Raw genomic sequence first — 22,311 nt, 5'->3', positions numbered from 1 at the left:
GCAGAAGCCCTTTTGGAGTAATAAATAACGTAACGGGATTGGATAACAAGTAACCTCATTAGGGATGAGTTCGGACAAACAAATTTCTTTGATCCTTCCTGATTGGTCAATTACTACTTTACTCTACAGGTAGAAATTCCGAACGCATCCTATATCTGATTGATTTTTTCAATTGGTTAATTAAATAAATTTTGAAATATTTGTTACGATAAAAATTCTTTTTCTTTATGTTGTTTAATATATTAATTTCTATTAGAAACTTAAACAAAATTTTGAGAAATTATTATTCTAACAGAAACTGGATGCGACGACTTGAGTAAATATTTGTATTAATCTCGTACATAATTCTCTTAATAGAATTAAAAATTTTTTGTATTAAAAAATCTAAAAATTAGAAAAGATTATAGAGATGAGTTATATAATTTAAAAACTTTTTTATTATCCCTGCTTTCAGAGTATATGCGTCCCAAATAAAATTTAAATATATGATATAAAATATATTGTTTTGGACTTTGGCAATTTTTTTATCATTAATTATATCATTAATTATAAGCCACATGTGAAAAAAAATAAATTATTGCATTTCTACATTATACATATATACACATTACAGTTTATAGTTACATATGTTTTGGTTACATACGTACCATTTTTCAATACAAATATCATGCATTGAAAATCGAGTGCAATATTAAAGAAAAAATCACTCGCATGTTCTCTGGTGGTGTGTGTGTGTGAAATTGTATAATAAATACAATACAAAAAGTTTAATATATCAGATATATACAATACATATATAATTAGTTTTCTCCTGTGAGAGCTAATTTAATCATTGTAGTAAATTTGGATCGTTGATACATTATGTTGTCCAGAGCAATAATTAATATTATTATTAGGAAATCGATATGCAACAATGCACGTATATTTCACTACGCACAAAACTTTTTACAATCAAATTTTTTGACATACGCTAATAGTACAAAGGAATATAATATACAAAATCACTCTAACCTATATATAGCGAAAAGATTCAAATATATTAGAAAAAAAACCCCTTACAATGTAATTAATAACAATTTATTTATTTGTTTAAAAAACATATTTTTGTTCTTTATATATATATAAAATTAAAGACTCTTAACAAATAAAAATATTTTGGAAATATTACAGAAAAAAAGCAAGGATGAGGGTTTTGATGAAGAAGAGGAAAATGAAGAAGAGAGAGAGGAAGCACCTGCTGGTTCAAAGATACTCAGACTGCATGTTACATCTCTTCGATTAGATACCATTTCCAAAGCTGGATTTGGTATAACACGCAAGTATGTTTGATTTAATGTTAACAAGATATTATATCTCATCATAGTAATATATAATTATATATATTATATATATGTATATACTTGCATTTTTTAAGTATTTTGTAACATCATATTTTTTTTGTTTTTAGTAAAGTAGAGGAAGCATTTTATGCAAGCAAGTTTCGTATAAATGGAGAGAAAGTGCTTAAAAAATCCATAGAGGTAAATTTATTTGTTATATTTAAGCTTGAAAATTAGAATAATTCATTGAAAATGATATATATATATATATATATATATATATATATATATCAAAGAAATATTTTTATGTTTTATACAACTAACTTGTAATAAATGTAAACATAGGTGGATGTAGGAGATGAAATTGATCTAATTTTACATCGAAGTTTGGATAACCCTGGGTTTTTAATTGTAAATAGAATTGTGATACTATTAATAACTGCGACATCTAATTCTGCACTAATTAAATTATCTAGAGATAAAAACTTACTAATCGAAGATTATGAGGAACCATGGGCCGGTGAATAAATTTTTATAGCATATTAACAATAAAATTGTATGCAACTACAATAAAAAGATAGATCAAATATATTTTTATACTTACAATGCTTCATAATTTAACCGATTACTTGTCATTTTTTATCGCACTTTTATTGTTATATATATTTTTAATACGTTTTCTGTGGATTTATAACGGAGAGGGATTTCTTCAATAATAAAAGAAATATAAGAACTAAGAAATAATTCACACAAATGTTTACATTATATTTTATTCTTTAATTTCTTTTACTTTATCAGAAAATGGTTCTTTAATTGCTCCTAGTTCTTGCAATAAGTTTTCTTTCGATTTAAAGAAATCTTCATACCACATAATGTGATTAATTTTCTCTTGAACTGTCAAATATGGATTTTTGGAAAGTCCAACGCATACTAATTCCATAAAATGACGTACCGGTCCTGATTTAGGGCACCATTCTTTCAAATGACGTTCCATAAAGACATGCTCTGAGAAATGAACATTCTGCTCTTCTTCCATTCCTAAAATGATATGATATAAATGAATTTATATATATATATGAATATATTAAAATAAGTTTCATGTTAGAAGAATAACATTAACATATATGAAACCTTGCTCATTATCGATAGGAAATTTCCACAATTTTCCTTGCTCTGTCCAAAGAATCAGTTCTTGAAAAATGTTGGCAGGTGGATAAGTCGTCAATGCTTTCAGTTCCCTTTGCTCCAATATCGCCCAAGTTTTCAATTCTGGTACATTTTGCGAAGGGATGCCTATATTTTCAAAGTTACGACTAGGCTCCCCAGTCCATAAATCGATGTCTTCTCTTATAAAACAATTAAAAAGAGAGTATTTAATATCTTGTGAGAATACAGATAATTTGAATGTTATATGTATTGTGTAAAATAATATCATTTTTGCACAATATACCTGATACGAGGCCTTTTTAGATTATTATTTTGTAATTGTTCAGCAGATGTTTTTTTATTTAATAATTGTTTCGTTATACTATTTTCAACCACTGGTTGTGATTGTTTATTCTTATATTCTTTGAGTAGGGTGTGTATTATAGATTTCTTTTCTGTATATCTATTGTTTGTTTCTTGATCTTCGCGTTTCGGCGAACTAATGTCCTTCTTTAAGTTCCTATTAAATATTGAGAAAATTTCAAAAATATCTTTAAGAAGCTTAACTAGTTAACACATAGAAATATATTATGTATAATGATTATATATATTCATAATTTATTGTATTTTGTGCCAATTTACATACGTATTTGCTAACTGTTCTTCCGTTAGTGTTTCTACTCTAGATGCGAGAACTTTCTGAAGCAAATCTGATGTAGTCTTTGTTTTATTTCCACCAAGCATGCTGGCTACACTTTCTGCTGCATTTGTTAATTTCTTTTCTATAAAAAATAATGATTTATTTAATACATTCGGCAAGTCTGAATTTCACGATTCTTAAATTATTATTACATAAAATTACCATATGACATATGTTTGGCTTTATTCAATTGGTTTTCAGATTTCATTTTAGGTGGTATAGCAACATCAATAGTTTTCTGCAATTTTCTCGCCTAAATGCAATATCAAATTTTCATTAAAATTTAGTAATTTATATTTTCTTTCAGAAACATATTATTACACTATTTTTAAATGTATCAATACTTTAAAATGATATAACTAACCTTCATCATGTTATTTACATACTCAGTTAAATCAGTGGTTGCAGTTGCTGTTTTCGTAATTTCTTGTTTCTAAATATAAGATTTAAGAGTTTATTTTAAAAAATAAAATTTTTATAATTTTGTAAAGTTAAAATACTTTTATACACACCACATTTTCTGAGCGAATATCTTTACCCACTCTAGTATCTTTGGCTATCTTTGTAGATATACTTTGCTAAAAATACAATAAAACCATAATATTAGTGGCTATTCTAAGCAAAATAATGAACAAATAAATGTTAAAATAATTGAATATAATTTACTTGTATCATATTGTTTAAGAAACTTTGCAAATTATCTTTGTTATCTGACGCTGTAGAATTTGCATTTTTAACATAGTTTTTCCGTTTTGCTTTATCAGTGTCAGAATCAGAATCAGAGTCAGACGAGTCTGATGATGATGAAGAATATGATCTTACAGTAACATTTAGCCATTGAAATAATACTCCATTTATAGGCCTTACATTGTATCTATAAAAATATCATATTTCTCAATATAAAAATAAAATTATATAGAATAATAAAAACTACTTTACATTATTTCATATTTGCAGCATAAATTATTTTACATTATTAACACATAAAAACATATTTTAAATACATAATATATAGATAAAATTATATTATTCTTAAAATTCTCTTAAAATATATTATTCTTAAAATTCACAATGTGTCCAGTATTTTCGTATAAGTGTACTTACTTTGTTAATATGTATACAGGTTTACAAAATAACAACATATTTGCAAAAAATATCAATTTTATCTATAATATATTAGTTTAAATGCAATAGTAAATATTCTGCTAAGGAGCAGAATTTTACAGATATAGGTTAGGAGAATTTTACAGATTTCTTTTCTACAACAACGTCATCTCTTGATAGAAATCTGCAAGCTCTGTAACAAATTGTACATATCGATGATCGATATCGAGTATACGAAATATGTAGTGAAAACAAAAAGAATGTTCCATTTGATGCTATTTTCGCTATTTTAAGATTTTTCTGATCAAACGCTTCGAAGCGAAAATAGCGTCAAAATGGAGGTGCATTCAAAATTGACAATTTTATTATTATAAAATAATAAACAATAATAATTAATATTATTTATTATCAATGATTATTTATTATTATTTTATAATAAATATTATAATTAATTTTTTATTTTATTTTTATTTTTACAAAATGGACATTTTTTTTAGAAAGATGTATCAGATAGAAGAATGTATAAACAAACTTATTATATTTATATGGATACAATCTTTCTTGTAATAATATATCACCGACAGAGTGATAGATAAGATAGACTATAAGAATTTCGTATTATATATAAGAACATTACAACAAACATTATTATTATAAATATTTTGAATCAGTATATTAGTGTAACGACAAGTTCAATATTCTTCTTCTTCCTCAGTGTTGACAGTGTCTTCTTGCACTTCACGATAATCGAGTTCCAAGGCAGCTAAATCTTCCCTGGCTTCCGAAAATTCACCTTCCTCCATACCTTCCCCGACGAACCTATAAATATTATAGTTTTTATTACGCATTCGTTTCTCAGCAAGTTTTATTATAAGTTTCGATATACAAAAACCCTCGCTCTTCGCGTTATATTAAAAACATACTTTTTTAACATTTGGAACAAGAATTAAATATCAAGAAGATTTAATAACAAAATTAAAATGTTAAAACATTATATATATAAACACGTCAAGAAAAAAATATTAAAAGAAGAGTACGATCTAAATATGTTTGAAGCAGAAAAACACAAGCGCAATTAATATTACTGTAGAATTTACAATTATAGATTCGATTCTTTTAACCTTCTTCTTACCAGTGAACGAAAGCTCGTTTGGCGTACATAAGATCGAATTTATGATCGAGTCGAGCCCATGCGTCCACGATCGCCGTTGTGTTGCAGAGGCAACATACCGCTCTTTCCACTCGTGCAAGATCGCCACCCGGCACAACAGTAGGCGGTTGATAATTTATTCCCACCTGTTATTATATTCACTTGATGATTGTAATTTAATTGTAACTTTTTTTAATTGGAATTTTTTATTTTTAAATTCTTCCTATTTCTTAAACTGCTTCGTTACTCTGGTTCACGTTTAATCTCACCTTGAATCCCGTTGGGCACCACTCGACAAATTGTACATGTTTCTGCCGTTTTATCATCGCAATCGCCGCATTAACGTCCTTAGGTACCACGTCACCCCTGTATAATAAACACACTGCCATGTACTTTCCCATGCGCGGATCGCAATTCACCATTTGGTGATTCGGTTCGAAACAAGAGCTCGTTATCTCCGAGACAGTCACTCTCTCGTGTCCGGCCTTTTCCGCTGATAGAACAGGAGCATAAGTGGCCTGCGATAAAATTTAATAAAATTAGAATATAATTAAGACATTTTTATCGCTCAAATAATCAAAATGTTATAAACTTGTGTATGTAAAAACTAGATGTTTAATCTTACGAGTGGGAAATGAATACGTGGATAAGGCACTAAATTTGTCTGGAATTCGGTGAGATCGACGTTTAATGCTCCATCGAATCGTAAACTAGCAGTAATGGATGAGACTATTTGTCCAATCAGTCGATTTAGATTCGTATAAGTCGGCCGATCGATGTTCAAATTCCTTCTGCATAATTCGTAAATGGCCTGTGGATAACACACGCGATTACAGAGAGAGACAGGCAACTTTATTTGATATTATATTACTATCAGGAATATAGCATATATATTTTATATGTGACATTTTCGATAGAGTACGCAAACTTTTACTGATAAAATCCGAACAGAAATTACTGTTATTTTGCAATCGTTTTATTAATAATTGAATTGCAAAATTGATTGAAGCAATCTAAGCTTGATTAAACTTTATATGGTTATGTAAAACAGACACTCTTAATTTATCAAGATATTTAATTTCAATTTTGAATTCCAATGATATCTATACAGAGAGAGAGATACGGACCTGATTATCTACAATGAAAGCCACCTCGCTATGCTCTAACGTTGGATGAGTGTGCAGAATCGCGTTATAAGGTTCCACTACTGCAGTCGACACCTATAAAAACATAGAGAGATTTCTTTCTAATTCGATAATTAAACAAATAAATAATTTCACCCGAATAGACACATTGCAAATAACGTATGTATGCAGATTATTTATATTTGAAGAGTATCTTCAAAAGAGATCCGAATTTTTTATTTCAAAAATTGGAAAAAAATCTTTTAATAAGCATAATATTACCTGTGGCGCTGGATAAATGCTAAAAGTCAGTTTACTTTTCTTTGGATAATCGGCGGATAATTGTTCCATAAGCAGACTCGAGAATCCGGATCCGGTGCCACCGCCAAACGAATGGAAGATCAAAAAGCCTTGCAAGCCCTTGCATTGCTCTGTCAGTCTGCGTATTCTATCTAAAGTAATATCTATGATCTCTTTTCCTAAAAATCGTGAGAACGATTAATACTTTTATCTATGTAAAAAGTTTACGTCTAAGATTCTTATATATACAAATGGATAATAAAAGATCTGAAAGATTATGCAGCAAGTTATATATCTTTATCGAGATTTAAAAGCAATCAGTTTTTTATTTACGGTTTTCTAGCAAAGACAATTGACTGCGTGTATCGTTGTAGTTTAAAGTTAATCTTTGCGTTATTGTAAATGTATATAATTATAACGGGAAATATATATTCAAATACCTATCGTATAGTGACCCCTGGCATAATTATTAGCCGCATCCTCCTTGCCCGTGATCATCTGTTCCGGATGGAACAATTGCTTATAAGTGCCCGAACGAACTTCGTCTGAAGTATTAAAGATATAACTTATATATCACTTGAGATTTCGTGGCGTTAAAAAACAATAATAAAAATTAAACGATCAAGAAAGAGAGACACTTGCCTACTACCGTTGGCTCGAGATCGATCAAAACCGCTCGCGGAACATGCTTTCCGGAACTTGTTTCAGAAAAGAATGCGTTAAAAGAACTATCCTCTCGACCTACGGTGGTATCGCTGGGCATCTGTCCATCCGGATGGATACCGTGCTCCAAACAATAAAGCTCCCAACAGGCATTTCCCATTTGCACGCCCGCCTGTCCTATATGAATGGATATACATTCCCGCTGCCAACAAAAAATTAGTGAATATATTTAAACAATATCCTCCGCGTGTAAATTATAAATACGCGATAAAATTGGCGCTCCAGTCCAAGATCGAAAGAAATTTCTCTTGGCCTAAGATTTTTTGTTCAATTCTTCATCTTTTCGTAAAATGAACATTTTTTTCGAAAAAATTATAAGCAATAAAAAATTAATTATTCTTTTGCTTTCTTCTTTTATTAAAGAACGAAAGATGATAAATAATGGAAATAATTCATTATCAAATAATTGAAAAGTTATGGTAGAATTAACTTCTGTTTTCAGAAAAAGCATCATTACTTGCCATAAATATTTACTGATATCCGTAACAATTTTATAGATACATTATAAATTGAAAAGCTTGTTTCATTATGTCGTATAAATGATGTTATTTCACTTTACGCGTTATATTAGATATGATTACCACCTTAAGTAGCGTTAAAAAATTCACAACAGACTATACATTTGTGGCCTCGTAGAGATGAGAGACAATATAAAGTGCATACATGTGATTATTGAACGATAAATACCAGCGTTTATAAAATTTGTTATATTAATTACCTTTTTCGCCATGCTTTAAAAAGATTTCGTCTTTATTAGCTAGGACAATCACCGATGCAGAAACTTACAAAAAATTGTATATATTCCACAAAAAACACAAGAGTCATACAATAATGTATCAAGTTACGCAAAAATGTTTCGTTCACTTTGATTGATTCATTAATTATTTCCTTACTTAAGATTTTTCCTTAACATAATTATGATTCATGATTTTTTTTTTTAAATTATATATATATATTAATCTGTAAATGATATTTTAAATTTACACACTTTACAGCGCACAGTACCACATATATGCTCGATAATTACTCTGCAAAAGGTAGATATAATTTAGAAAGAATAATTTATTTTTTGTGTTTGCAATATAAATTCTTGGAAATCAACTTGACTTTTTGCAGTCGATCGATTCCGTTCTTGATTACTTATACTCATATCTAATCCTATTTATTTATTTATTAATCAATTAATTAAAATAACGACTGCCTTACTCAAAGAACAATAAATAATTGTATTATTTTCACAAATTATCTCACAGTAGGATATCGATTACAAATAATTTTTGATCGATCAAATAATTTGTTTAAGCAAAATCTGTCGAGCGACAGTCTTAACAAGACTGACGGCAATAAGGAAGTATACGTTCGACAAGGGGTGATTACGAATGGTCAAGACGTCGTCGACTAAAGCAGCGACATCACATTATCTGTCAACAATGTCTGATAGAAAAAGGTCCACCTTGACCTGACGTGTCTCCTATCATTAATTCAAACGTATCCTAAAAGTGAGCATCTAAGTCTGCATGCTTATAGCCGGCCTACTTCCTGACCTGCAGACACATGTATAGACAGTATATTGTCTCTCTTTGCGATGCGATATTATACATCCTATATGTATCTGCATGGTAAAAATCGATTTTTTACAGGTTGACATACTGTAACCATAGCAGCTTAATCGAACATCAAACTGCACGTCCGATATTATGTGATGTCCGATTGCGCGCGATTCGTTCAGAAGATGATTTCACGTGAGTAACGTCAGATTTATCATTCATTTATAAAATGTCTAGATTGAATGCGGTCTGTCTAAGTCTAAGTTTTGGAAGAATATTGGTCTGCGAAAACATATTTAACAATTCATATAAGCACAAAATTCTTAATGTAAATATATATTTTGATATCCTCAAAAAATGTAACACTAAAACTTTTAGAAAAAAAATTTAAATAGGCAAATGGGTTGTATATTCGATCATTGCAGTTTATATGCTTAGTTTGCTTTTGAATGACAGAAAATTAATAAAAAAAGATTGTGGAAATAGAGAGGAAAAAAAAGTGATTTTACTAATATAAAATTACGTCCATCTCAACATACATTTGTAATGTGAGAATCGATATTTTATACATAATTTAAGTTTCGCGTGTAGCTTATTTGAAAATATATAGTGCGTATATTCCAAACACATTCTTTAAACCATTAGACAATAAAAACAAAAAAATATTTTTAAAAATGTATAACAATTAAAAATAACTATATTTATAAAAAAAATAAAATTGAGTTCTTTTTTTCTTGGTATCTAATAAAATTTAAAAGATTTATTAATTATGAGGATTTTTGAAAATGTTATGCATTATATCATTATAGTATTTAGTTTTTGTAGTCTTCAATATAAATAATTAGAAATTTTAAGAAAATGGAAAAACATATTAACAAAAATATTATCTTTAATATTTAATTTAAATACATATTTACGTTAAGATAATATATACGTTATATAATTACGATAATATAATTAACATACATATTTAAATAATATTTGCGTTAAGATAAACACATTTTATCGGATGTTTTGTTCTTATGAATTTTTTCTATTCATTTTTTAATTATTCTTTCTCAAGTTTCTTCCACACTTCTTATTTAATTTACTTGAAAAAGCTTTTAATCGATTTTATGAACTATGACTGTTTAAAGGTGTATATACCGAATATTTAAAGTTATATAGTGTATGTATGTACACGACACACATTTTCCGAGCTATATATTTCGTATAACGCATGAACTATGCATTTGATCAAGAACAATATTTATTATATAAACATTTCTGTTATAAATGCATATATCTGCTTATAAATGCTTATAAATTTGTTACACATCCAAATCGATAGAAAAATTATGTTAATTGTAATTGATGCAACTTATAATTAGCAATGTATAAACTATGATAGAAAACAATTTAGACATAGTAGAAATTTCGAAACTATTAGAGTTATAATTTTAAATTTAAGATATTATTCCAAAAATATTGAAAATTTTTTTTTCTCTCATCTCACGCGTGATTTTTATTCGTTTTTATGTAGACACATTTTTGTATAGAAAAAACTCCATTTTTTTTAGAAAGACAGATGTAGAAACTACAATAGAATAGAAGAATGTAACATATAAAGAATAAAGTGCTTTGATACAATTGTATTAGTCCTATCAAATGTTTTTCGTAAAGAATAAAAATTCTAGAGTAATATCCTTTCTCTAAAATGTTTATTCCAATTATGAAATTAAACGATCTTTTTATTAAAATACAAATGTATAATTTTCATAATTGAAAAATATGTTCGATATTAATGCAAACGTGAAAAAAGACAAAAGTAGAAATACAAAAGACTCACCATTTTCCCGATTACGTATACTCTGTAGCGTGCCGGACCGTCTGACGACTCGATCACTGTCTGCCTCCACGGATAGTACGATCACTTCTGCTTCGCCATTTAATAGTGCTATATACAATATTCACATCGGAGTTCATAGACAACGCGGATCAACTCATACTACTATAGTACCCGCACAATTGTATATATGCATATGTACATGCATTTGCAGAGTGCGTTATTATATTCTAGTATAGACTTTCTCGGGAATGAGATATACATATAAGAATGTTCTTTAAACTTTGTCCGAGTTTAAAGACACCTTGTATGAAGAAACGTACTTTCACGTTAGTTATAATGTAAAATTTATATTTTTCTTACAATTATATTCATCTTGAAGAAATACATTCTCGTAGTCAACATGTGCTATATAGTATAAAAAATAATTACGTAATTATACTATATAATAAGTTTCAGAAGAATCTGTTTTTGTGTACAAGCTACTTTTTGAGTCCTTTCGGACTCGACAAAGTTATTAATTTTACTCTTCTAGGAGTTTTATGACATATAATAGGAACAACATCAGCTTTTGGTGGAGTATTTCGAATTTTAGTTTTACCTGTATTACTATTACTTTCTTCATACACTAACTTAATATCTTCCGTTTCTTCTACATTAACATTCTCACTTAATTTCTTGTCTGTCTGTAAATTACTGACTTCTGATTTATCATCCACTACATTGTTAAATTTCTGTTTATTTAGTTCTTTAGGCTGATGTACTATTGTATCGGTTGTATCACATTTTACAAGATCAATATCCATTGCACAATCGTCGACATCAAATGTTGAAATGTTGCTTTTGATTATTTTATTGTCTTTATTGACTATATTTTTTGATTTTTTATCAGAACTTTTATATGTTTTTGTTAAAACTGTATCTACAGAATTTTTCATTTTATAAATTTTACCTAGTTCACCTTCTTGAAAATGTATTATGGAACAATAACCATCGCTCGAAGACACAATTAAAATTTGGCCATCACTGGACCTGCAAGAGAAAAGGAAGAAATTGAAGCTTAAAAGTAACTTAAGTAGAAATAAATAATAAATAGATAATAATAGTATGATAATTACCATGAAAGATCATTTAATCGACCATAATGAATAAGTGATATCGCACCAATTGGACAAGTTTGTTGCGTATCATAAATTAATACAGAACTTTGCGTTGCAACAGCAAATATCATCCTATAAGGCAACGTTATCAGTGCATTTGGTCCATCTTTTCGCAATTCGAAATATACTGGACAACATCTTACTGCTATAGTACATTCATTCATAGTAGGTAAAATCATTATTGGTCTAAAAAACACATTAACACAATATAAATTATAATTAACACATTGTTAAAATTGATAAGGTTTTTTCTAAGTGAAATTCAGGGAATCAGAAATTTTAATACTGACTCTTTCATATTTTCTCTGGAAAAAACAATTGTTGCATTTGATATAGCTTCTGTCTCATGTGATTCAATTATTCCAGAGGGAACAAAAATCAGTGATCCATCTATCGAAAAGGTCAATCTGCGAAAGAACGATTTGAATGTGTCGTCATAAAATAAACGTACAATCTTTCCCTCCAATGGACTATTGACTGGTGTTGGAATTGTGGACTTATAAACACGTTGAATAACTTTTTTTGTAGCAATATTTATTAAACGACAATATCTGAAAAACAAGGATGTCCTTTAATATAAAACTGAAATTTATAATTAAAATACTTTATCATATAATTAGATTAGAATAATATGTAATATAAATTACATACCTGTCTGTGCTAATAGTGCACACATACTGATTGCAAGGATCCCAGGAAACTCCTTGAACAAAACCTTTATGATCTGATAATATTGTTTTATGACCTTTCTGAATATTCCATATAATAGCAGTATTATCAACAGATCCAGAAATTAAAGAATTTGAGTCTGGTGACCAGCTGATATCATAAATATCTTCAATATGACCTCTCAATACTTTCCAGGAGGTCCATTGTTCTTTATTTTCAGTATCACTTGAAGGTGGAGAGGAATCTCGTCCCTCTCTCTCCTTCATTTTCCATAAGATAATAACTGATTCTGCATGTTAAAATTAATATTAGTATTAATATATCAAAATAGTAATAATATAATAACATGTAGATAAAACAGTAATTAACCATCGTCTCCTGATGCTAGAATTTCTTTTGACGGGGAAAATCTCACAATATTGACTGCCTTTTGATGACGTTCCAAGTCTGCTGCAAAATTCACCGCAGTTCCACCACACTTGGTTGTTGTTAAGTGCCAAATCTGTGATCAAATACAATTACTTAAAGTACATCCTGCATACATACATACATACAAAATTCTAAATTTGTCCTACTTTTAAATATATTAAAATAAAATTATATTAGAAAGATATTAACAGACAATCCTTGTCTTTCAGAAAATATAAGCAACATTTGATAGAATAGGTATGAATCTCTGTATTATCAGTTTATTTATTTCATTATTTCTATATTAATTGTTTTTTTTATATATAAATGCAATTATATATGTATATCTTTATCTATAATCTTTATATTTTACCAAAACGTGACAATCCGCTCCTCCAGTCGCCACTCTCCAAAACGGTTCTCCCTTTAAATTTTCGCACGTACCATTCTGTATATCAACGCTCAATACCGGATCACGATTATGCCACGAGATTTCAGGAGTAGTAATCTTCATTATCTCGATTACGATTAACAGCAGGTATAATTTTCACACTTGTATAATAAATAAAGGAAATAGAGAAAAGGTGGTTTTGCCACTTAACCCTCAAGTTGTCAGAGTATTTCGCGCCAAATACTGTTGACGGCATGAATTTAGGCGAGCATTTCTAACTTCATGAAGATATCGCGCTTGTCACAATATGGCGAAGGTGGTGCAGCCAATCAGATTCATTATTCATTGCCTCGTTCCATTTGCGGAGAGTTTCAAATGCACGGTTGTACATCTTGAATAATATTTTGTCGATGGTTCTAAAAGAGCCTAGGGACTTTCCTAGGGACTTTCGACGACACGTCGTGACGCGGTCGTTCCCGCGCAAACGAGCGCCCGCCCGACACGATCGCCGTCAAAATATCTGAAAGTGCATGCGCGTAACCGTTGTGGTTGCGCGGGCCTCTGCTTCATTCGGCTTTCAGCGTTCGGTGTCGGCGTGTCGGCGTAGCCAGGTCATAGGCTCTCTCTCTCTCTCTCTTTTTTTCTCTCTCTCTCTCTCTCGCACTCGATTCGGTGAAACATGTCCGGACGCGGCAAAGGCGGTAAGTAGAGAAAAAAAAGAAAAAGAATTTCGCTGCACATGTACCGGCAAACGGCGATGACAACTTCTCGATCCGGCTCTTTCCAGGCAAGACCAAGGGGAAGGCGAAGACCCGCAGTAGCAGGGCAGGGCTGCAGTTCCCCGTAGGGAGGATCCATCGTCTCCTCAGGAAAGGCAACTATGCGGAACGTGTCGGCGCCGGGGCGCCGGTCTATCTCGCTGCCGTGATGGAATATCTGGCGGCCGAAGTGCTCGAGTTGGCTGGAAATGCAGCCAGGGACAACAAAAAGACTAGGCAAGCCCTTCCATCATTTCGCCCCGTTTCTCTCTTTCTCCCTCGCTATCTCTATCTCTCTCTTTTTCTCCCGTTATCTCTTGCGCGTTAGCTTTCTTTGTCCCTCTCTTTTTCTCTGTCGCGCTTCGTGCTACGACTTCCTGTTTCTATCTCGTGTTCGCGTTTTTGTCCATTTCTTTCGCATCCTTATCTCTAACATCTTATGGAGGGAGATCACATCGTTAACCGATTTGTGAAAATTATTCCTCGATCGTTCTCGGTATTTATCCCTTGGAATATATATGACCTCTATAACTTGTGTAATGCTGTATCTTGTTGATTTATTTTTCAAGAAAATTTCAATTACATTTTATTACTTCAATACTTACTATTCTTTGTCTTTAAGTAATCAGAAATTTTGTTATATACATATTTAACTTTGATACAAATTGATTGTGTAAATATATTTATGTACACATAATAATATAAATCAAAAGGAGAGTTTTTGTTATATAAAAACACATGATTTCTAATGATAATGAATTCTAAATTATTATTAACTTAGTTAGAGAGAACATTTCTTTAATTCTTATATCTTGTATATAATACTTTTCATTATTATTTTTACATTTTCTAGTTCTACATTTATTTATCATTATTTATGTACTTATTTGTTATTAATTATTTTGTTTAATTTTTGTGCAAACATTTTGTCTTCTGCAGGATAATCCCACGTCACTTGCAATTGGCTATTCGTAATGACGAGGAGCTGAATAAATTATTGTCCGGAGTGACCATTGCTCAAGGTGGAGTTTTGCCTAATATTCAAGCGGTCTTGCTGCCAAAGAAAACTGGTACTGGTGGTTCTGGAAAAGGCGACAAAGCGTCACAGGAATATTAGATTATTATACATTTATAACTCTTTATCGTACTTTAGAAATATGTCTCTGTTTCATGAAACAAGAGGAAAAAAAATAATATCCCTATAAATCTCAGCAGCAGATTTTACATTTAGGTCTATGACACTTTTTTTCACTTAATTGACAATCTGCAAGCAAATTATAATATCATATACTGAGATCTTGGAGTAGATATTCTACTACTACTTTCATTTATGTTCTTACATTGCGCTAGAAGAGGTCTTAGTGCTGAATAGTAAATTTGCAATGTGCTATGTTAATTTCAAAATTATGCTACAACCGTTAATGAATATTTCCTGATTTATTTAAGTACAATATTTTATTTAAATGATATGTGTTATATCTATTTTCTCTTGTCATGATTTCTCTACTACTTTTCAAAAGTTTTTTATTTTTTATGCCTGCCGTTTAATGTTATTGTCTTATATACTTTAGAACCAGAATTTTTTATCATATTGCTAATAAATATTTGAAAATGTAAAAGCGTTTGAATATTTTTGTTGAATGTAAAACGATATTTAATGCGAAAAAATAAATAATATTGCGTTTCCACTTGAAGTTTAGTTCATAATAATAGTGTAACATTTTCACATATATAAAAATAAAATTTGATTAATACAAAGCTTTAATATTTTCAACATTTGTGTGACATTTTATATAATATAAATTTGTTCACACATTACATATATATATATATATATATAAAATTGATGAATGCATTTTGTAATATATTATTATCTATTATTATTTGTGAAAAGTTGTTAATCGACTTGTCGAAACTAGCTCCAAATTTGAAATTGGCGCTAAGTGAATCCGTCGCCATGCCACAAGTAATTTTCAATCTAGTCGGCATATAAGTAGCGCGTCGATTCGACGTGACATTTAATTTTCGGACAGTGGAGCTTGGTCTAAAGGACTTCAAAGAGATATATTGACGTTGAACCTACCAAGAAATAGCGCAAAATGTCATCGGGCGTTATAGATATTCTTGTAGACATGGGTTTCAGCATATCCAGGGCGTAAGTTCGTAGATAAACGTTACGTCGTCCTACTCTAACCTGCGATGACATTTGATCGTTTTGTTGTACAGGGAGAAGGCTTTGGAGATCACCGGTAATAAAGGCGTGGAACCAGCGATGGAATGGTATGGATATGACTCTTCAGTATAATCTTTGTCATGTTATTAATCACGCTATTGATTTTTTTATTTTAGGCTACTGGCTCATTCGGATGAAGCTGAACCAGCACCCGAACCTTCCATAGGGGAGAGTGCCCCAGCATTAGCTGCTGACACACCAGTACAGGACAATGTTGCTAGTGCTAGCAATCAACTGGTATCCACCACTGAGACGGCTAAATCCACAAAATGTGATGTGTACGTTGAAATGTAAAGATAAGCTTTTAAATTTAAATGTAGGAATATTTGATCATGTATTGGAATTGATACATTTTATCTTTTGTATATAAATACTACTTTATCAGAAAGAATATATGTTTTTAAATTACTTTGTAGATGTGGAAAGCTATTCAAAACTAGTTTAGAAGTTGAGTTTCATGCCACAAAGTCTGGGCATGATAGATTTTCTGAAAGCACAGAAGAAAAGAAACCGCTTACTGAAGAAGAAAAGAGAGAGCAACTGAAAATATTGGAAGAAAAATTAAGACACAAGAGAAAGGAGAGAGAGGAACAAGAAAAGAAAGAGGCACTTGAAAGGGAAAAAGATAGAATACGATCAGGAAAGGAAATGTCTGAAGCTAGGAAAAAGTAAGAAATAATATAATAATATCAATAATAGATATATAAATCTTATATAAAGTATATGTAAATCTATATTTTATTTATGTAACAGATTGGAAGAGTTAGAAATGAAGAAGCTCTTGGAACAAAGAAAACGGGAAAAGGCAGAAGAGAAAGAAGCAAGACAAAGAGTTAAAGCACAAATTGAAGCTGATAAAGCAGCAAGACGAGCTAAAGCGACTGCTGAAAATAATCAATCAGTTAATATAGCTTCAGCTCCCTTGCCTGCTGCAACATCTTCATCCACATCTACGCATCATAGAAAGGATTATACTGAAACCAAACTTCAGGTACTGAAATAAAATACATACATAATACATAATATAAGTATATATTATATATACATGCAGTATATTTTAAACAATGATATTTTAGCTCAGGCTTACTAATGGACAAGCTTTGACACAGAGCTTTGGAAGTAAAGAACAGTTATCCGCAGTAAGACTGTTTATTGAAATGAATAGAACAGATGGTAACGGCCCCTTTCAATTAATGACTACATTTCCCAAGAAAGTATTTACAGAAGAAGATTATGATACACCATTGGATGTATTAGGTATTACATTGATAATTTATTATTATAATATACATATAATACACATATATAATTTATCACAAGTCCTATTATTTACCGATTCAATTTATCAATTTTATCAATTAATATTATGCACTATATTATGCAATATTTCGTCAGCTGTAATGATGATATTGTTGCAAATGCGCATTTTTTTTCTTTTTGAAGATGGCATAATATATATTTTTATTTAATTTGCAGGTTTGGTACCTTCAGCAGTCGTAATCGTCCAAAAGAAGGTGGAATGATGTAACCAGTGATGCCCTAACGTAAGCAAAAAATGTATATTATCATACAGATTAATTATAAGACATTCATGCTAATATAATGATATTCTTTATTATAAACGATCGGTAATCTTCTCTATAGTATGCAAACTTTTTTCTGATTTTTTTATTTCTTTCTTTATGAATAACATAATGATTAAAAAGATTAAATGATTAAAATTTAGATGATAATAGAAAAACAGATTTGAGAATCTCGGATTAATTATAATTTAAACTAATTGTGGTTTGTTTATCATATTTTTATTTATAATTTAATTTAAAAATTATATTGTAAATATCTTAATCTAAAACATTTTTAATCTAAAACATATTTCTTTATATGACGAAGAAAAAGCTAAATTATATTAGTTTTTTATCTTATATACAAAGATTTATTTTATTAAATTCTTACCGTGACAAATTATTTTGACTGCATATATCATATATGTATGATATATGTAATATTATTTAATAATTTGTTATATAGTTTGTGCATACACACATAATGATTTCAATATTATTGTTATATTTGTATTACACGATAATTGCTTGGTACATTATTCGGATATATTATCTCTTTGGATCTATCGCAATTTGTAGGAAAATCATAAATGCCATCACAGTCTGTTAATTGCAATGCTTTGTCGAAACAGATTCTTATCTCGCTTATATATAATTCACCCGTTTCCTAAAAGAAAGTAAAACTATATATATATTTTTTTTTTATAAGAAAATTTAATATATTAAATTATTTTTTATATTTGTAAAAAATCTATCTACACAAATTGGTTTGTATCAAAATAATTTTCCGATATACCTTGTTTGGCACGCATATTATTTGACCTGTTTTGTTCAACACCTTTTGAATTCCTGTCAACATAGTTTCTACCGTATAGTTTTGTCCTGGTAAAATGTTTGCTTTCGCAAGTACATCTATCATATTGTAGGTGTAAAGTAGATTTAATCCTCCTTGAAAATACTTATATTCACTGTTTAATGCTTTTATTACAACTGCACAAGTGCCGTGCTTATCCCATTCGTGTTTCCAGAATTCATAATGCTCGGACTTGTTATGAACATCGATCCAATTTTCTTTTAATTGACTTTGCAAAGGCGCTAGAGCGCTTGCGTTAAATGGTAGCGATTTATTGCAATATTCTGGGCCCTTTGTGTTATATTTTGTCGGCCAAACACCGTGAATAGTCCATTCCTCTTGTTTTGGCAACAAACAACTATGTGTTATGGAACTTTCTTTCCATACAAAACAAGTTGTCATTGGCCAGGATTGAGTAAATATCAGGACATCAAAATTCTTGGATGTACGTTTTTTTAAATTTCTTCTGTTAAAAATATATGAAATTGAAATATCTTTTTTTAAATTGCAATTTGCATCAAAGCATCACGTCAATTTTAATGAATATACTAGGTATTTTTTATTATTTTAGAATTATATATATACAATATATATACTATATATATATATACATCAGGGACCCGGACCGAACCAAACCAAAACCGATAACCGTTCCATAATTGTTTTTTTAGTAAAACCGTAAACCGTATTGAAATTCTATTAAATTTATAACGCTGGAACCATAACCGGACCGTTAAATTATTTTCGGTTTACGATTCTTTTCGATATTTTTTTCTATTTTTGCGCAAATGACGGAAATGTCATGATAACTGCCTCCTTGAAATGTCATGATAACTGCCTCCTTGAAGTGCAGTACAATTAAAAATAAATCATTTTTAAAATATTCTGAAATACATGTATTATCACAATAACGATAGCTGTGAGGATAATATGTTAACCGTATAATACGCGAGTTATCATGACATTTCCGTCATTTGCGCAAAAATAGAAAAAAATATCGTAAAGAACCGTAAACCGAAAATAATTTAACGGTCCGGTATATATATATATAACAGAAAACATACTATATATATAATATATATAATATAGATACATATATATATTTTCATGTATAATATGAAGTGTTGTTTATTTATATGTCATAAAAATTAATAATAATTTTTTAAAGTAATAAAATTTAGAAATTAATTTAATTAGAAAAACAAAAAGTAAAAATTTTAAAAACCGGAACCGTAACCGAAAAAATCGTAATTTAAACGGTTTCGGTTTCCTTTATTTAAAACTGAAACTGGAACCGGAACAGTTATTAAATATTTTATTAAACCATAACTGAAACCGAACCCTAATTTTGTTTCGGTCCGGATCCTTGATATACATACATATGCATATATACAAGGTGTCTCTGAACTCAGTGCCAAAATTGATACAGCAGTTTTAGCATGTAAAAACAAGTCGAAAATGTTAATAAACATATGTCCGAATCCGAATGGTTTCAAAGTTATAGAGTATTAAAGTTGCTTTCGTAAGACAATATATAAATTGAAATAAATGTTATTTAATGTTCTTTATTCTGTTTAAATCTTTACAAAAATTCCTCTGTCGACTTTGACATACTTTTTAACACAAATTAATAAATTATTTCAAACTTTTTGAGTTTCGTAAATGACATTTTTCAAAAAGCTCGAAATTTATTAATTCGTGCTAGAAAGTGTGTCGAAGCCGACAAAGGAATTTTTAAGCATATTTTGTAAAAATTTAAACAGAATAAAGAACATTAAACAACATTTATTTCAATTTATATTGTCTTACGAAAGCAACCTTAATACTCTATAACTTCGATACCGTTCGGATTCGGACATATGTTTATTAACATTTTCGACTTATTTTCATATGATACAGCTGCTGTATCAGTTTTAGCACTGAGTTCAGAGACAACCTGTATATATATTAGAAAAAGACAAGAAAAGTCTAAAATTATCTACATTGATTTATTTATATATTGTGTGCAAAAAAATATCTAACTAATTATACACAGAAAGAATTTTCTCTTAAAATTTACCCTGAAAATCATGGTAATCGTGGGACAAAATGGTATGGAAAGAATTTTATAAGAATTTTTCTGATTAATATTTATCACAATAAAAATAACAATATCTATCACAATAAAATATAAAATATGTTTGATTAATTTTACTATGCAGTTTAGTAAAATTAATCAAACATGTTTTAAATTTTATTGTGATGGATATTATTTTTATTGTGATAAATATGAATCAGAAAAATTCTTATAAAATTCTTTCCATACCATATTGTCCTACGATTACCATGATTTTCAGGGTAAATTGTAAGAGAAAATTCTTTCTGTGCATGATTGGATAATATTGTTATTCTAATATTTAATAAGACAATATGAATAGTTTTCGATTACGATTATTTGATCAATTAAAAGAAGATCGAACTGTTTAAGAAGATCTCAAACCATAGAACAGTTTACTTCGTGCGTGTAAATTAATTCGTCATTAAATAACTTCTCAAAAGTGGTGTATGCGTTTTGACATTGGTATCTCGCTAGACTTTTCTTTTAAATGACCTTTAAGCATTTCGATATTATATTTGTTAATATGTGTACGTGCACGTGCTCAGGTGTGCTAATGCTGACGCGTATTATCTTCATTTATCAAAATATTGACGTAGCGAATAATATAATATTTTGAACAATTTATTTTAATATCATCAAGCATTAAAATTAATTCACTTACCCATGTGTGATGTACAGTAAAGACAATAAGAAAATATACAATGCAATATTATACTTGTGCATCCTGTTAGGAAATGGGAAACAATTGTTCCACGTGAACAGAGTAGATTCTGACTCCGAGAGAACAGCGTCGGAGTTAAATATGTTCACACAACTCTCCCACTACCTTTTTCTATAGTTGCCACCACCATCTTTTCCGGTTGTTCCCCTGTATTATGTGTCAGGAGCAGATGGTCTTACTTGATTATTGTGAAGTATTCTATATAGCAGATGTATCGCGAAGATACTACAGAGAATTCTAAGAGAAAATTCTCTCCGAAAATTCTTTCTATAATAAATATAGAAAAATATGGAGTGTCTTTTTAATCACAAAATTTACATAATTGAGTTTAATTGACATAATTGAGTTTAATTGACATAATTATGTTTAATTGACATGATTGTGCATAGATAATTGCATCAAGTAACTCCTAATTTTACTTTACTGTAATATAATTAATTTCGTTTTATATATTTTTTTATATAATTATGGCCTTTCTCAATAATCGGTTACATTAACTATCAAAGCAATAATTATTATA

The 22,311-nt window shown here is 29.5% G+C and overlaps 7 protein-coding genes across 11 annotated transcripts; 3 read left to right on the top strand and 4 right to left on the bottom strand.

Moving 5' to 3' along the window:
• Nucleotides 1-736: 736 nt before the first annotated feature.
• On the top strand, nt 737-1,983 carry LOC145944583 (mitochondrial transcription rescue factor 1). 2 transcript variants are annotated; one of them, XM_083052989.1, is made up of 4 exons: nt 737-915; nt 1,171-1,319; nt 1,448-1,520; nt 1,665-1,983. In XM_083052989.1, exons 1-4 carry the CDS (start codon nt 862-864, stop codon nt 1,845-1,847), a joined length of 459 nt encoding a protein of 152 aa, XP_082909115.1. In that variant the 5' UTR covers nt 737-861; the 3' UTR covers nt 1,848-1,983. The 2 variants fall into 2 exon arrangements, with proteins under 2 accessions (XP_082909115.1, XP_082909114.1); XM_083052988.1 differs by having other exon boundaries at nt 737-1,062; nt 1,665-1,976.
• Nucleotides 1,984-2,075: 92 nt separating this feature from the next.
• On the bottom strand, nt 2,076-4,426 carry Mrps31 (mitochondrial ribosomal protein S31). Of its 2 annotated transcripts, none has more exons than XM_083052987.1 (9): nt 4,270-4,426; nt 3,832-4,039; nt 3,678-3,743; nt 3,530-3,598; nt 3,328-3,418; nt 3,112-3,247; nt 2,770-2,985; nt 2,440-2,665; nt 2,076-2,357 (listed from the first exon to the last, which is right to left on the bottom strand). In XM_083052987.1, the coding sequence occupies exons 1-9, from the start codon at nt 4,305-4,307 to the stop codon at nt 2,298-2,300; spliced, it is 1,110 nt and encodes a 369-aa protein (XP_082909113.1). In that variant the 5' UTR covers nt 4,308-4,426; the 3' UTR covers nt 2,076-2,297. The 2 variants fall into 2 exon arrangements, with proteins under 2 accessions (XP_082909113.1, XP_082909112.1); XM_083052986.1 differs by having other exon boundaries at nt 2,451-2,665; nt 4,270-4,425.
• Nucleotides 4,427-4,792: 366 nt separating this feature from the next.
• Nucleotides 4,793-11,214, bottom strand: LOC145944373 (tubulin alpha-1 chain). 2 transcript variants are annotated; one of them, XM_083052656.1, is made up of 9 exons: nt 8,285-8,443; nt 7,486-7,708; nt 7,284-7,388; nt 6,826-7,022; nt 6,547-6,639; nt 6,045-6,230; nt 5,689-5,937; nt 5,402-5,565; nt 4,793-5,088 (listed from the first exon to the last, which is right to left on the bottom strand). In XM_083052656.1, the coding sequence occupies exons 1-9, from the start codon at nt 8,294-8,296 to the stop codon at nt 4,962-4,964; spliced, it is 1,356 nt and encodes a 451-aa protein (XP_082908782.1). In that variant the 5' UTR covers nt 8,297-8,443; the 3' UTR covers nt 4,793-4,961. The 2 variants fall into 2 exon arrangements, with proteins under 2 accessions (XP_082908782.1, XP_082908783.1); XM_083052657.1 differs by lacking the exon at nt 8,285-8,443 and adding an exon at nt 10,942-11,214 and having other exon boundaries at nt 4,795-5,088.
• A 109-nt stretch (nt 11,215-11,323) lies between these two features.
• Caf1-105 (chromatin assembly factor 1, p105 subunit) lies at nt 11,324-13,831 on the bottom strand. The gene is made up of 6 exons (XM_083052647.1): nt 13,549-13,831; nt 13,137-13,269; nt 12,750-13,056; nt 12,389-12,649; nt 12,057-12,284; nt 11,324-11,970 (listed from the first exon to the last, which is right to left on the bottom strand). The coding sequence occupies exons 1-6, from the start codon at nt 13,687-13,689 to the stop codon at nt 11,421-11,423; spliced, it is 1,620 nt and encodes a 539-aa protein (XP_082908773.1). The 5' UTR covers nt 13,690-13,831; the 3' UTR covers nt 11,324-11,420.
• Nucleotides 13,832-14,105: 274 nt separating this feature from the next.
• On the top strand, nt 14,106-16,018 carry LOC145944367 (histone H2A). The gene is made up of 3 exons (XM_083052651.1): nt 14,106-14,267; nt 14,354-14,561; nt 15,264-16,018. Exons 1-3 carry the CDS (start codon nt 14,246-14,248, stop codon nt 15,439-15,441), a joined length of 408 nt encoding a protein of 135 aa, XP_082908777.1. The 5' UTR covers nt 14,106-14,245; the 3' UTR covers nt 15,442-16,018.
• A 273-nt stretch (nt 16,019-16,291) lies between these two features.
• Nucleotides 16,292-18,447, top strand: LOC145944364 (UBX domain-containing protein 1). Of its 2 annotated transcripts, none has more exons than XM_083052648.1 (7): nt 16,292-16,479; nt 16,551-16,604; nt 16,674-16,847; nt 16,974-17,225; nt 17,311-17,548; nt 17,634-17,814; nt 18,034-18,447. In XM_083052648.1, exons 1-7 carry the CDS (start codon nt 16,424-16,426, stop codon nt 18,078-18,080), a joined length of 1,002 nt encoding a protein of 333 aa, XP_082908774.1. In that variant the 5' UTR covers nt 16,292-16,423; the 3' UTR covers nt 18,081-18,447. The 2 variants fall into 2 exon arrangements, with proteins under 2 accessions (XP_082908774.1, XP_082908775.1); XM_083052649.1 differs by having other exon boundaries at nt 16,294-16,479; nt 16,674-16,835; nt 18,034-18,435.
• Nucleotides 17,809-21,881, bottom strand: LOC145944365 (ribonuclease Oy-like). Its single transcript, XM_083052650.1, has 4 exons — nt 21,732-21,881; nt 18,916-19,438; nt 18,511-18,786; nt 17,809-18,096 (listed from the first exon to the last, which is right to left on the bottom strand). Exons 1-3 carry the CDS (start codon nt 21,791-21,793, stop codon nt 18,622-18,624), a joined length of 750 nt encoding a protein of 249 aa, XP_082908776.1. The 5' UTR covers nt 21,794-21,881; the 3' UTR covers nt 17,809-18,096; nt 18,511-18,621.
• Between the last annotated feature and the right edge of the window lie 430 nt (nt 21,882-22,311).

The sequence above is a fragment of the Prenolepis imparis genome, unplaced genomic scaffold, assembly GCF_030444845.1.
Source record: "Prenolepis imparis isolate NDT839.2.m4 unplaced genomic scaffold, iyPreImpa1.0 SCAF_13, whole genome shotgun sequence".
Classification (NCBI taxonomy): domain Eukaryota; kingdom Metazoa; phylum Arthropoda; class Insecta; order Hymenoptera; family Formicidae; genus Prenolepis; species Prenolepis imparis.
Note: the sequence above shows the minus strand (reverse complement) of the source record. Positions and strands in the feature narration are given on the sequence as shown.